Source organism: Chiloscyllium plagiosum, unplaced genomic scaffold, assembly GCF_037043375.1.
Source record: "Chiloscyllium plagiosum isolate Xiang-an unplaced genomic scaffold, Cpla_swu_hap1 HiC_scaffold_20, whole genome shotgun sequence".
NCBI lineage: Eukaryota > Metazoa > Chordata > Chondrichthyes > Orectolobiformes > Hemiscylliidae > Chiloscyllium > Chiloscyllium plagiosum.
In genome coordinates this window covers 34,504,881-34,518,764 of record NW_028270158.1, presented here as the reverse complement: position 1 = coordinate 34,518,764, position 13,884 = coordinate 34,504,881, and the positions used below count along the sequence as shown (strand labels likewise).

At 41.4% G+C, this 13,884-nt stretch overlaps 1 protein-coding gene across 3 annotated transcripts in view; it reads left to right on the top strand.

Moving 5' to 3' along the window:
* The first annotated feature begins 8,422 nt into the window (after positions 1-8,422).
* The window catches only part of llgl1 (LLGL scribble cell polarity complex component 1), an 89,611-nt gene continuing 84,149 nt past the window's right edge, over positions 8,423-13,884 (top strand). Inside the window, exons 1-2 of one of the 3 annotated variants that reach the window (XR_006314788.2) lie at positions 8,423-8,639; positions 10,042-10,139. Coding sequence is in view for 1 of the 3 variants with exons in the window: in XM_043711626.2 (XP_043567561.2) it covers positions 8,559-8,639; positions 10,042-10,139 (179 nt within the window). In the remaining 2 variants the exon portion in view is untranslated. The remainder of the gene's footprint in view (positions 8,640-10,041; positions 10,140-13,884) is intronic. The other 2 variants (XM_043711626.2, XR_006314787.2) reach the window with 2 other exon arrangements.

Sequence of the window (13,884 nt, the reverse complement as noted above, 5' to 3'; positions counted from 1 at the left end):
ATATAATTGAGACTACAGACCTGGCTGGTCCGTGGCCCCTCGGGGGAGGAATCCCGCACGAATACGGGTTTTATCATATCTGATGCTAATACATCCCGAGCATGTAAGAGACTTAAATATACACCCTGGTTAGTTGTAGGTTAGATTAGTAGATAGTTGAGTTTTGTTTGTTTGTTTTTTTTTTCTTTTCGGTTTTTTTTTGTTTTGTTTTTTTTGTCAAATTTTGGCTATTGTATATTTGAGCTAATTGTATATCAATGTTTATATCTGAGAGTTTTGTTTATTTTTGTAAACTTGTAAAAATGTTAAATTTCTAATAAAAATATCTATAAAAAAAAAAGGACGCCTGCTCTGAGGTTACACCCGAAAGGTCCACGGTCTTAAAAGAAGGACTCACCTTCATCATTCTATCTTCACAGCCTTCCGATACAGCTTAAAATAAAACTTTCTAAACGCTGCATTAATCTTTTTAGCATTGCAAGTAAGACTACCAGAACTCTCTCTGATGGATGTAATAGATTGGGGGGCATTCTTCTTTCTGGCCAAGTACGTTAGATATCTACCCGGTTTATCACAACACTCAAATAATCTCTGTTTTGCAAAAGAGATTTCCCTCTTTTCCCTGTTTGAGATGTTCCCCATTTGGGTAATTGCTTACATTCGCTGCAATTTAGTTATAGACGTCCTATCGAAGTATGCTAATTCAGCTGCCTTCAGGCGAGCCCCGAGCAAATGTTGCTGTTCTCCCCTTCATCGTTTCCGGGTTGCAGAGTAAGAAGTAATCAAATGCCGTGCACAAGCCTTGGCAGTTTCCCACCGATGGGTTGATGGCCAACCCTCAATTAATATCCCAAAAACTTTAAAACTCCCGCAAAAAATACTCTATAAACTTGCTATCTTTCAGGACGAAAGAGTCCGTGCACCAGTGCCGGGAACCCGTCCCACCACCGCCGGCCTTGACCTCCATGTACACTGCCTCATGATCAGAAAGACTATATTCCCTATTTTGCAAGATAGTACAGAGTTCTAAAAGTGCGATGGGACAAAAAACATGTCAATTCCAATATAGCATTTATGTGGGTTATAAATAAAGTTAAAATCCCTACCTTCAGGGTGAAGACATCTCCATACATCCACCAACCCCAACTCCCTGTTCAAGTCCAACAACTGCCTGGATTGCACAGACATACACACAAGACCCCTAGGCATCCTGTCCACCACGATTAAAATCTCCCCCTATAATTGTATGGCGTGGCCCAAGAGCCATCAATCTAGAGATCACATCCGTTATGAATTTAAAGGGATGTGCCGGGGGGCAATATATATTCAGTATCTCATATTCTCTCCATGTATTAAAGCTTTAAATATTATGAATCGTCTGCACTCATCCTTAACTCAACCTCCGGGAGGTTCTTCCGGATGAGAATAGCAATTCCTCTACTTTTTGAGTTAAAAGTTGAGAAAAATACTTGGCCGAATCCTCCCTGTTGCAACTTCAAATGCTCCTTATCGGTTAAGTGTGTTTCTTGTAACAAAGTTACGTTGACTCTCTCTTTTCTAAAGCTTTGACAGTATCTTTTTTCTCTTAATTGGTGAATGACTCCCCTTAACATTCCAGGTGCACCATTTAAAAGAATGGCTAGCCATGATCGTCCGAAACAGTCTGTGACCCCTGGGTGGAAGAACTCCATAGCGCACCAAGTGAAAACCATAAACAGTTCATATAAGTTTAAAAATATAACTTCCAAAACTACTGAATCAGAATTTCTAATAACTAATTAATCTGAAGCACTGCTTGATATCTTAAAGAATACTGGATCCCAAGCTCTCTCAATCTCTTCTTGATGCTGTCGTAGGACTTCCTTTTCCGGATCACCGCCGCTGAAAAGTTTTGAAAAAACATGACCCTGGAGCCCTTGCACACCAATGCCGCTGGATCCTTCACTTGGGCTCTGGAAACTTCCATGACTCTCTGTTTGTCTTTATAATGATGGAACCATACCAGGACAGGGCGAGCGCGCTGGTCCATTCCTGGCCTTTGTGCCACGGTCTGGTGAGCTCTCTCAATTTTTATGCTTCCCTTTTCAGCCTCCAAACTAAGAAATTCTGGAAACCGCTTCTCAAAGAACTCCACTGGCCACTCACCTTCCATCCCCTCCGGTATGCCAACACCACAAAGGTTCTTTATTCTGTCCCTGTTCTCAAGACCATCCACCAGGTCCAGCAAACCTCAGACTTGTGTTTCCAGGGCTTCAATCTGACTTTTGGACGAATCAGCCTCTGCCTCCACCCCTGTGGCCCAGTGCTCAAGCTCATCAGTCCTTTTCCCCAGGTCTTGCTGCATAGTAAAGACTGGAACCAACTTCTCCTTGATTTTCTTTTCAATCTGCCTCCCCAGGACCTCACAAGATTTGCCAAGCTCCTCAACCAAGGCCTGGTGAGTAAGCAAGCCTGCTGCCTCAGTGGCTTGGGCCATAGCCCCGGTCTCGGGTGAACTTCCTCCTTTCTTCGGCATTCTCCCGCAGTAAAGTAAAATTTTCAAGTTCTATAGCTGTTTTACTGTGTTTTAACTCACAGTAACATGGATGGGATGAGCTCTAGCTCTATCCTGCTGATGTTGTGGTGCGGAGCCCAGCAAACGTGATGCTCCTAGGTCACCGTCATCTTGGATCCCAGGCCTTGAATTTTAACAACTTGGAAAATAGTCCCTGAAAAACCTAAGTTTGTAATTTAGAAAGTGAGTCAGAATAACATCTACCAGTTTAAAGCTTTCTTAGTGTTGGAATTTTTAATATTTTTCCTAATCAGGATTTGGGATGTATGAAGTTAAAAATCATACAACACTAGGACATAGTCCAACAGTTTATTTGGAATCGTTAGCTTTTGGAGTGCTGCTCCTTCATCAGGTGGTGTCTGATTTTTAATTTTCCCAACCAGGTTATTTAATAACTTTTACTGACTTCCAGCTAAGATCAGTTACCTCAGCAAAAGTCAAGATATCAAACCCAACACTTTCCTGCCTATATAATATTCTTTGCAGCAAATAGAAATAGGTTGAGGAAGATGTTTTGAAGTGGTTTATAGTCAGACTCTACTGTCACTTTGTCTCTTCCAGGGATAATAGCCAGGGACTCTTTGCCAAATTCTGCATATCATCATTCAGTTTATGTTAACTTCCTAGAAACAGATGAAACTGAGTGTTCCTTTCTCCATAAGAGTTGCTCTGAGTCTTGACTTGCTGACATCACACTTTAAGGTGACTTCATTGTTGACATCACAGCTTCTCAGCACTGCTGTTGTTGTCATTAGCTTTTTATTCTAGTGAAAACTATTTCTTGTTCTGTGCCGAAGTACCATTGCACATCCTTAGCAGTGAAGTTGTGTGCTTTGCTAAATAATTATAAATTCAGTTAACCATTGCTCTCTTTCACATTTGTTAGTTCATGTATTTGTGCGACGTCTCTCATTGTGTCAGTTTGCAGGTGATCCATTTACTGTCAGCACATGACCTATGAAGTTAATTTCAGACATCATCAAATGTCCCTTTTTCTTGTTCAGCTTCAAGTTCATCTGGTGGTTCCTTCTCGTAAATACACCAGATTCTGCCCATGTCCTGTGATGGTTTAATCCATTGTATCTCCAGATCCATTAACTCAGAGATCATTCACAATAGCTTATGATCTGAGTAGATTACTTACTGCTTTCTGTCCTGATACTCTTCTGGAGAATTGGAAATGTCAAGGGGCATGTACAATCATCTGTAACTTCTAAACAACATCCAAAAAGTAGTTAAAAAAACTTACTTTCATCACGTTTTACATGCTAGTAATCATCCTTTACATGGTGGGCAGTAAAGAGCTTTGACAAGTTGAAACAAAATTTCTACAATGAGATAGGGAGGTCTCTTTAAAGCTCTTTTGAAATCTTTTGCACTTTATTTGAAATCCTATACATTCTATCAGTTTTCAAGTTTTTTTCTCTCTACCTCCTATTAATCCAGTCTATTAGAGTTGTTCTTGAATACTCCTTTCTTTTCCAGTTCCTTTATCTTGCATTTTAGGCAGGATTGAGGGCAGTTGAGGGCAGAGTACAATGGGATCTTGATCAGATGGGCCAATGGGCTGAGGAGTGGCAGATGGAGTTTAATTTAGATCAATGTGAGGTACTGCATTTTGGGAAAGCAAGTCAAGAGCAGGTTTTTACTGTGTGTTAAATGTTTTTGCAGTTTCTACATTCAACGTGTATCAGTGAGTAATTATTCTAAGATTGCCAATGATTATAGTAAGTTAGTCTGTGTTGTGAAGAAGTTATCTGTTGTCAACTATCTACCACATTGAGATATCCTGAAACCACAGTTCACAGTAAGATCACTGATGGCTGATGACCAAATGGGTAACAGGCTGGAAAACAGCTAGCCAAGGTTGGGAATAAAAACATCAAATATTCAGATAAAACAAAATATGCTTAAAATATGCAGCAAGTCAACAACTGAATGAAAAAAGGACAGGTATGCATTTTGAGTACACAACTCTCAATAAGAACTGTATAGGGAGATGGTCTGGTCTACTTGATGCTACTACCATCAAATGGCATCACTGTGCAAAATTACATATGAATGGCCAGTTAAGCAAAGTACTGCAGATCTGCAAATGTGAAGGTATAATTTCACACCATGCCTAATGTAGAGAAGGACAGGAAATTGGAGAAATTAACTAAAGACTTCCCAACTGAGGGCGGGTTCCACATGTTTTAGTGAGCTTATGTCAATGCAGTGGAATAGCATTACAAAATTTCATGCTCTCTTTTTTTATCATGGATCCATGGATAACAATCAAAGAATGAACCAATATTTAATTTAACGTTCATTTAAAAGTTGAAACTACTTACATTTACATAATGCCTTAAAGCAGAGATACAATTTCAAAATTTGCAAACCACACCAAATTATGGAACTGTCGTAAAATACGAGAAGATATTAAACTTAATGAATGATATGTGTGTAAAAGTAAAATGACCTTTATTATGGATAAGTGAGATAGAAACATAAAAACAAAAAGACTAGGAGCAGGAGTAGGCTGTCTGGCCCGACAAGTTTGCTCCACCATTCAGTAGATCATGGTTGATCCTCTATCTCAACGCCATATTACCACTTACTTTCCATACCTTTTGATGCCTTTAATGTCTAAAAAAACCGTCTTTTCCATGAAAGAATAAAAAGACTTCTAGCCAAATAAAATAGAATACTAAAATTAATGTGTTAAGCTATTAAAGAACATTTATTAGATCCTATTTGCAATATTGCATATAGTTGTGTCAGTCAGGAAGGAACACAGATGATTTACTAGATTTTTGAGAAGATTTGTAGCTCAGATTGAGGTTCTGGATGTAGGTTTGCTCGCTGAGCTGGAAGGTTCATTTCTAGATGTTTCATCACCCTATTAGGTAACATCTTCAGAGTGCCTCCAGGCGAAGCACTGTACATGATTCCTGCTTTCTATTTATATGTTTGGGTTTCTTTGGGTTGGTGATGTCATTCCCAGTTCTTTTTCTCAGGGGGTGGTAGATAGGATCTAACTCGATGTGTTTGTTGATAGAGTTCTTGTTGGAATGCCATGCTTCTAGGAATTCTCGTGCGTGTCTCCGTTTGGCTTGTCCTAGGATGGATGTGATTTACTAGATTTCTCCCTTAATTGCTCCCTAAATGGCAGCAAAATGAAAAAGCTGGTAATTGAATTCAGGAAGGAAGATGGAGGGCATGCCCTTGTCTACATCAATGGTGCTGAGGTGGAGATGGCTGAAAGCATCAAGTTCTGAGGAGACAGGAACAATCTGTCCTGGTCCACCCACATTGACACTATGGTCAAGAAGGTACAACAATGCCATTACTTCCACAGGAGGCTAAGGAAATTCAGCATGTCCATAAAGACTCTTCCCAATTTTTATAGATGCACCACAGAATACTATCTGGATGCATCAAGACTTGGTATGGCAACTACTCTGCCGTAAGGAACTACAGAGAGGTGTGCACACAGCCCAGTATGACACACAAGCCAACCTTCCATCCATTGACTTCATCTATATTTCTCGCTGCCTCTGGGAGGCAGCCAACATAATCAAAGGCATACCCTTCATCCCCAACCTGGTTGTAATCTCTTCCAAAATCTTCTGTCAAGGCAGAAGATACAGAAGCTTGAACACACCTACCAACAGATTCAAAAACAGCTTCTTCCCTGCTGTCATTAGACTTCTGAATGGAGGTCTCAAACTTTAAATTTAATGTTGATCTCGCTTTTTTGTGCACCTTCTCTTCAACCATAAAATTGTATTCTTCGTTTTGTTCTATTACCCTCATGCACTTTGTATACTATGATCTGCCTGTAAAGCATGCAAAAACAAAACGTTTCACATTATCTAGGTACAGGTGACAATAATAAATAAAATAAAATAAAAAAGAATAATATCAGACCTTGAGAGTTATGCCTATCCAAAAAAATAAAATAAACTGAGTCTCCAAAAGAATATGAAAGCAATTGACAGGGCAGATGGAGTGAGGATATTTTCAGGTGCCATAATAATGAGTCATGAATCTTACAGGAGATGTATGCAGAAAATGAAATCTAGATTCTGCGGGTCTCTGCTGGGGTAATCAAGGTCAATAGCACAAATGAAGTTAAGGAGGAGCTACATAAGTGCATGACAACAAAGGTAATGGGAGAATGCTGTTAAATGAGATGGGTTGGAAGCAAGCTGCTCTGCAGCAAAACCACCATCAGGTAGGGATATCTTGGACAGCACCACCAAACACATCTTCCCTCACTCTCCCTGTCTGCATTTTGCATGGATTGTTCCCTCTGGAACACACTGGTCCATTCCACAATCACCAACACCACCCCTATCTCCATGGTACCTTCCCATTTGACCGCAGAAGGTGCAAAACCTGCTCCTTCACCTCATCCCTGCTCACCATCCAAGGGCCTAAACAGTCGTCCCAGGTGAAGCAATATTTCACCTGTACCTCCTCCAATTTTGTGTATTGTATTCACTGCACCCAATGTGGCCCACTCTACATTGCAGAAACCAACCGCAGACTGGGTGACCGCTTTGCAAAACACATCCGTGCGCAAGCATGACCCCGACCTTCCTGTGGCCAGTCATTTTAACACAGCGTCCTGCACACATGCCCACACGTCTGTCTTTGGCATTATGTAATGCTCCAGTGAAACACAGCGCAAACTAGAGGAACAACATCTCATCTTCAGACCAGGCACTTTACAGCTTTCTGGACTTAATATTGAGTTCAACACCATTAAACTGTGAACCATTTCTTTCTTTTCTTTTAACTTGTTATCATGGCCTCCCCTCCCCCATACTGTCCTTTAAAATTTGACAGTTAGACACACCATTGTTCTGCCATTCTCACATTCTGATCACTTAATCTGAACTATCAACATCGTGTCAGTTTAGGTCATAAATTTGCTCGCTCAGCTGGTAGACAAGGGTGGACAAAGTTAAAAATCACACCAACATCAAGTTATAGTCCAACAGAATTTGGAAGTCGAAGCTTTCAGAGCACTGCTTCTTTGTCAGGTAAGTAGCGGGGCAGAGTTATAGAACACAGAATTTATAGTAAAAGATCAAAGTATCGTACAGTGACATGCTTGTAATTTTGAAGAAGATTTGTAGCTCAGCTTGTGAATCAGTCTGTAAGTTTGCTCGCTGAGCTGGTAGATTTATTTTCAGAGGTTTTGTCACCATGCTAGGTAACATCATCAGATAAAAGTTACCAGCTCAGTGAGCAAACTTACAGCCTCATTCACAAACTGAGCTGCAAATCTTCTTCAAATTCGCAATCACGTCAGTGGTATGATGCTTTCATCTTTTGCTATAAATTCTGTGTTCTATTGTCTGCCCCACTAGCAGTGCTCCGAAAGCTTGTACTTCCAAGTAAACCTATAACCTGGTGTTGTGTGATTTTTAACTTTGTCCACGCCAGCCCAACACAGGCACCTCCACATCACCCTTTCTCCAACAGCACCTGACACCCAGAACCAACACCCCCACCACCAAATTATAACATAAATGCACACCTCACATCAGCTCTGATAAAGAATCATCTGGACTTGGAACGTTGGTGTGCTGTCTCCCCATGGATGCTGCCTTCCCAGCTGTGATCTTGTTGTGCTCTTGGGCTGAAGTGTTTGTTTCCAATGTAAACTACATTTCCCAGGATGCAGTATCGCCCGACGGTCTGCACGGTGGATTGGTGGCTCCCAGGTCACGTGGGGAAAGGGGGTTTCGCCCATCAATTGGTCTCGGTCGGGGGGCTCTGATGCCAATCGACTGGGAGGAACCAATAGGCGGCGCGCATATGCAGGGGGCGGGGCTAACGGGTCGGCGCCGCCACAAAAGGATCAGAGGCGGCCGCGCGACCCAAAAAAAAAAGTGAGGCAGGCAGGGGGAGGAGGACGAGTCTGGGAATCCATCAGCCAGAGCGAGCCCACCGAAACCGGGGAGGCGGGGGGGGGAAGAGTACCCGCCGCGAAACAGGACCTGGGACCATGATGAAGTTTCGCTTCCGCCGGCCGGGCAACGACCCGCAGCGGGAGAAAGTAAAGCTGGAGCTGTTTGCCTTCAACAAGGTGGGTGAGGGCTGGGGGGGGGGATGGGGTATGTGGTGTGGGGGGTAGGGAGGGGTGTGTGGTGTGTTTGGGGGGGGGGGTAAGGAGGAATGAAAGGGGAGGGTAAAGGTGAAAGTGATGGTGTAAGGAGGGTGGGAGTGTATGGGGTAAGATTATGGGGCGGGGGGGAGGGGCAATGAAGGGGTGTAAAGGGAAGCTGAAGGCAGGAGGGAAGGCCAGATGGGGAAGGGGTTGTAGAGGAGGGATTATGGGGAGGAATGGTTGTAGGGAGTGCAGGAGGGGTGTAGGTAGGAGGGGTGATGAAACTGTGTTTTAGCCTCTTGCAGAACTAATAATCCAGAGGTCTGAACTACTGACCTAAAGATGTGTTCAAATCTCAGCATGACAGCTGGGGAATTTAAATTCTGTTGAATCAAGCCAGTTGAAAATGGTAGTACCAGTAATGACAGCCATAAGACTAGTAATTATTGTAACGACTAATATTGCTCACGTTAGGGGAGGAACCTGCCATTATTGTTGCTTGCCTGTTGTCATGTACAGGCTTACTGTTCACTTGTCCCTTCCAAACCACTTGCTTGTAATTATGAAGGCAACTCATTGCTTCCTTTTCAAAGGCTGTTAGCCACGTACAATAAATGATGGCCTGATCTCTGCTCCCATTGTGCCAATGCAACCAATACTTGATAGTGGCCCCACAGAGCCGCTTCTGTTCCTTTGCAGCCAGTGTTCTGATTAACTTTCCCTTAGAGGTGTTTCATCTCCACCTCTGCTTTAACTTCAATGCTTCCTCTTTTTTTTAAAGTCAGGTTTTGGTTATTGTGGGATGCCTGGCAAGGCTAGTTCCTTTTGGGAAAGGAGAGAGCTGCAAAGGGATCATGTGTCCTTCTAGCTGGTTTTAGAATGGCAAAGATTTGGTGATGTTCAAATTTCTTGACCAGCTTGATTGCTACATGCTTACCTTATTTTGTGAAGGCAAGCTTTATGCATTAAGTATCTATGTTAATACATTTCTGTAATGTCCAACTTGAACTGTTTAGTAAAAGTTAAAGTCATTTTTCTTTTTTGAATTGGACATTTGGGTGCCTCCATCCAAATTCAACATTTGAGTAATTAACAAATGTGACCAGAAACACTCTGTTCTGAAACAGTGGCATTTCCTCAGTGTGCTTTGGTATTAGATACCCCAAGCTTTAGTGTACACTGCCCTGTAGCCCTGGACACTGGAACATGCCAGTTTGTACAGCATTTGATAGCTGGTAACTTTGCAATGGAAAATCGATTTGGGCAAACCAAAAAGTATCTTTCACTGAGTTGACGGTCCTCCAGGTGCAGAGGTTATTTCTGAGCACTTCAGGTTACAACTTGTCAAGCAAATCATAAATATACATTTCCTTCCTTGCAGACAGTGGAACATGGATTTCCAAACCAGCCAAGCTCTTTAGCCCATGATCCAAAGCTACGGCTCATGGCCATTGCAACCAAATCAGGAGCTGTGAAAATGTATCCTTTTTTCAATTCAAAAATTATTTTTGATCTGCATAAAGGTGAGCTTTAACACTTGATAAAAAGCTTCATGAAGCAGCAGATATTTGTGCGGATTGGAATTGGAGTAAGCTTTGTAAGCCAGGGTAACCACGATCAACTGGGAAGCATATATGCTGATCTGACTTGTAACCATGTCAACAAGCTTTTTCTTGTGGGAGTGACAGAATTTAGAATTAACTTTGAAGCATTTTGTTACCATTCACTTATTTACTAAAGTTTAAAACACAGAAGCAAATTACGATGCTTTCCCAAAATGATGTTAGAATTTGGCAACCAAGCCTTTTGAGAAGATGCTTTAGTATTTTGTTCTTCTCGTTGCATTTGAGATCCCATTGTGTAGTCAGGCATTTTGTTCATAGTGGTCAGTAACTTGCAGGTTTATTGAAAATGTTTAAAGTATGTTTTTGCCTTCTCCAAAATATTGTAAAAGGGCAGATCAGAAGTGAGACAGGTGAGGCTAAGTTCAGTTAACACAGCAAATAGAAGAGCCCTCTTGCAACAGGCGCATGATGACATGACTGACTAATATAGCTTCCTGTGGGATTTGATCAATGCTTCCATTTTTTGTGTACTGTTATTAGTGCAATCTCAAATTAGGTGAAGGGTATTCTGGCTGTGCCTGAATGTTGTGATTTTTGAAAGCACTTGGTGATATGGGAGGATTGCTTACAGATGGGATTCAGCCCTTGGCTCAGGGCAGTTCTTTCTTGTTCCTGGAGAGGATAGAGGTAGTATGCACTTCCTCGTGGCTGCTGGTAGTAAATGTGACCTGGAGAGAATCCTGAGCATGTAGCCAGCAACACTTCAGTCATTGCCATGGTAACTAACCAAATCTTTCTAACAATAGAGAGAAGAATGCCTGCCTAGTTTTACATGGGAGAGTAGTTATAAATATTAATGTTACCTGGGAGAATCCAGCTTTATTTGGACCTAGATGGCTTGCTAGTGAATTAATTTGAATGGACAAAGGTCTGTGGGTGTTATTAGTTGGGTTTGCTGAATGTGTTTTGCCTGTTGGGATATTGTGATTCGTGAGATTTTGCTGTTGCTGAAGGTTTATTGTCCATGCAATCAAATCGTAAATGTCCTGTGTGAGTAAATTAAAGCTATTGTGGATGTTTGAGGCAACTTGAATTCATTTCTTCATTTTTTGTTTTTGTAATTCCATCTTTGGTTTAACAGTAAAAATGAACCACTGAAGGAGAATTTATACTGAAAATTCAAAAATGCAGCGTGTGCACAATCCACATGTCTGTTTTGACAAATATCCCTTTGAGTGCAACCTGGTTGCAGATCAGAATACTGTCTACAAAGGAAGACCAGTCGAATTGTAATGTTAGAGTGGATGTATTGGCATTTCTCTCATCACTGCACTGCTGAAATCCTATTGTCAGTGTTACTACATATTTTAAATGGACCATGAAACGTGCAGTTTTCAGGACAGCAAGCACAGTAAACTTAGTTGCTTCATGCATGACATCCAAAAAATGAACCATCCAGAATCCATTATTTGTTGATTGACAAGGCTGCATTAATTGTTTACAATGTTAGCTTCACTTCAATAATAAATAAAATTGAGGCAAAAAGCTTTGAGTTAGCTTGATCAAATAAATGGTGTGCAGCAGAAACTATTAGCTTAGTCTCCCAGAAACTGATCTGAGATTTACGAGGAAGCTTAGATTATGAATAACAAAAGCTTAGATTATGATGGCAGGTTACTCTAAGAATGTTTGTCTACTTCTACTCCAGACAATTTGGAAATCCTTATGCTGCTTTATATCGATAGTTGATCAAAATTGATGCATAGATTGTGAAATGTAAGAGTTACTGATTTTCAAAATAACTTTTAGAATATAGATTCAATACTCTGATTTAATGTTGGTGTCTTCCAGCAATGAGTACAGCTTAGATCCTGTTTCAATCTGGTTACTTTGATACCATGATGATTGCATGTTTGTCAGTCTGATTTCTCCAAATTCTAACTGCCATTATGTGCAAGGTTCATCCTAACATAACTGGTGTAACATTGTAGTTTTGTTGCTGGAGTTAAACTTCTGGCAGTTGGTATTTAAAAATCAGTTAACTTAAAATCTTCAATGAAATATATGATGGCAGCCATGAAACCTCTAAATTACAATTCCATGTTTCCTTGTGAAGAAAACTTCCAATCCTTCCCCAGATTTAACCCCACAGCATTGTAGTTGACACTGATGCTTTCTGAAGTTGCGTAGCAAGCCATTCCTGATGAAGGGCTTATGCCTGAAACATTGATTCTCCTGCTCCTTGGATGCTGCCTGAACTGCTGTGCTTTTCCAGCACCACATTCTACTCTGATCTCCAGCATCTGCAGTCCTCACTTTCTCCTAGCAAACCATTCAGTTTGTTTACCGTGGGAGAACTTAATAGTGCTGCAGTGACATTTAATTCTAGTATCCATTGCTCTGGTTATATCAGCTGTTCACTGACTGGAGAGCTTTTAAGTGCAGAATGCTTGAGGGGAAAATTATTGGTCTTTGGGTAGTTTAAGAATGGCATTGCTGATCAATGAGCTGTCCAAAGAAGAGTCCCTTTGTCAGTAGGAAGCTTGTGTCTGAGTATTGTATTACATCACATTAAAGTATGACTCAGAAGTTCAGTGCAACACACTGGCTCTGTATTGTTGAACAAAGCATGTACTAAGCAACCTTTTTAACAAGTTCACAGTCTCTGTTTTGTCCTTCAATCTTTTGCCTGTTTCTGACCTTGGCAACATAAGTCTTAGTTTTTTTTTGTTTTGTGACACTTGGTTTCTTGGAACCTATTTTTCCCCCCATCTCAGATAATTTGCATTGCTTTCTAAAATAAATCCAGAGGCCAGTATCCCATCACCAAGTCACCCTTTGTTTACACAGTCCTCAAGACTGATCCAGCTTCTTGAGACTCAGCTGAGTGAACATAATCTCTGCCAGAGCTCCTTGATTAGGGCTGTTAAGTTGGTCCTATTGGGGAACCTGGCTAACTTTTTATTTATAGGAGAAAGTGAGGGCTGCAGATGCTGGAGATCAGAGCTGAAAATGTGTTGCTGGAAAAGCGCAGCAGGTCAGGCAGCATCCAAAGAACAGGAGAATCGACGTTTCGGGCATAAGCCCTTCAGGAATGAGGAAAGTGTCCAGCAGGCTAAGATAAAAGGTAGGGAGGAGGGACTTGGGGGAGGGGCTTTGGAAATGCGATAGGTGTAGGGAGGTCAAGGTGAGGGTGATAGGCCGGAGTGGGGTGGGGGCGGAGAGGTCAGGAAGAAGATTGCAGGTTAGGAAGGCGGTGCTGAGTTAGAGTACAATCAAAGTGCATGTTCTTTATATACTCCTTTTCTTAAGGGGTTAGAAGGTCTTTGTGTGGTAATTGCCTTGGCAGTTGTGGGATTTCATCAACTTGTCACTTGTATGTGACCTGACTCTTTGTTTGTAGGTCTAGTCAAAGTGGGTGCTAGAACACATTTCTCTTGTCCATTTGATTTCATGGGCATGGTTGTAACTTAATGGTTGAGTGGTTTAAGGTGATAAATGCTGTTGAGTGCTGAAGCACAGTGCTTCAGATACAGCCGATTAAAAGGCTGGTTGAGGCCTGCGTTCTACCTTCAGTGGTGTTGAATTATAATCCAAAGCTTGATTGGTTTAAATTAATCCTAAACCCTGGACATGATGAATTGGGACAGATGACCAAA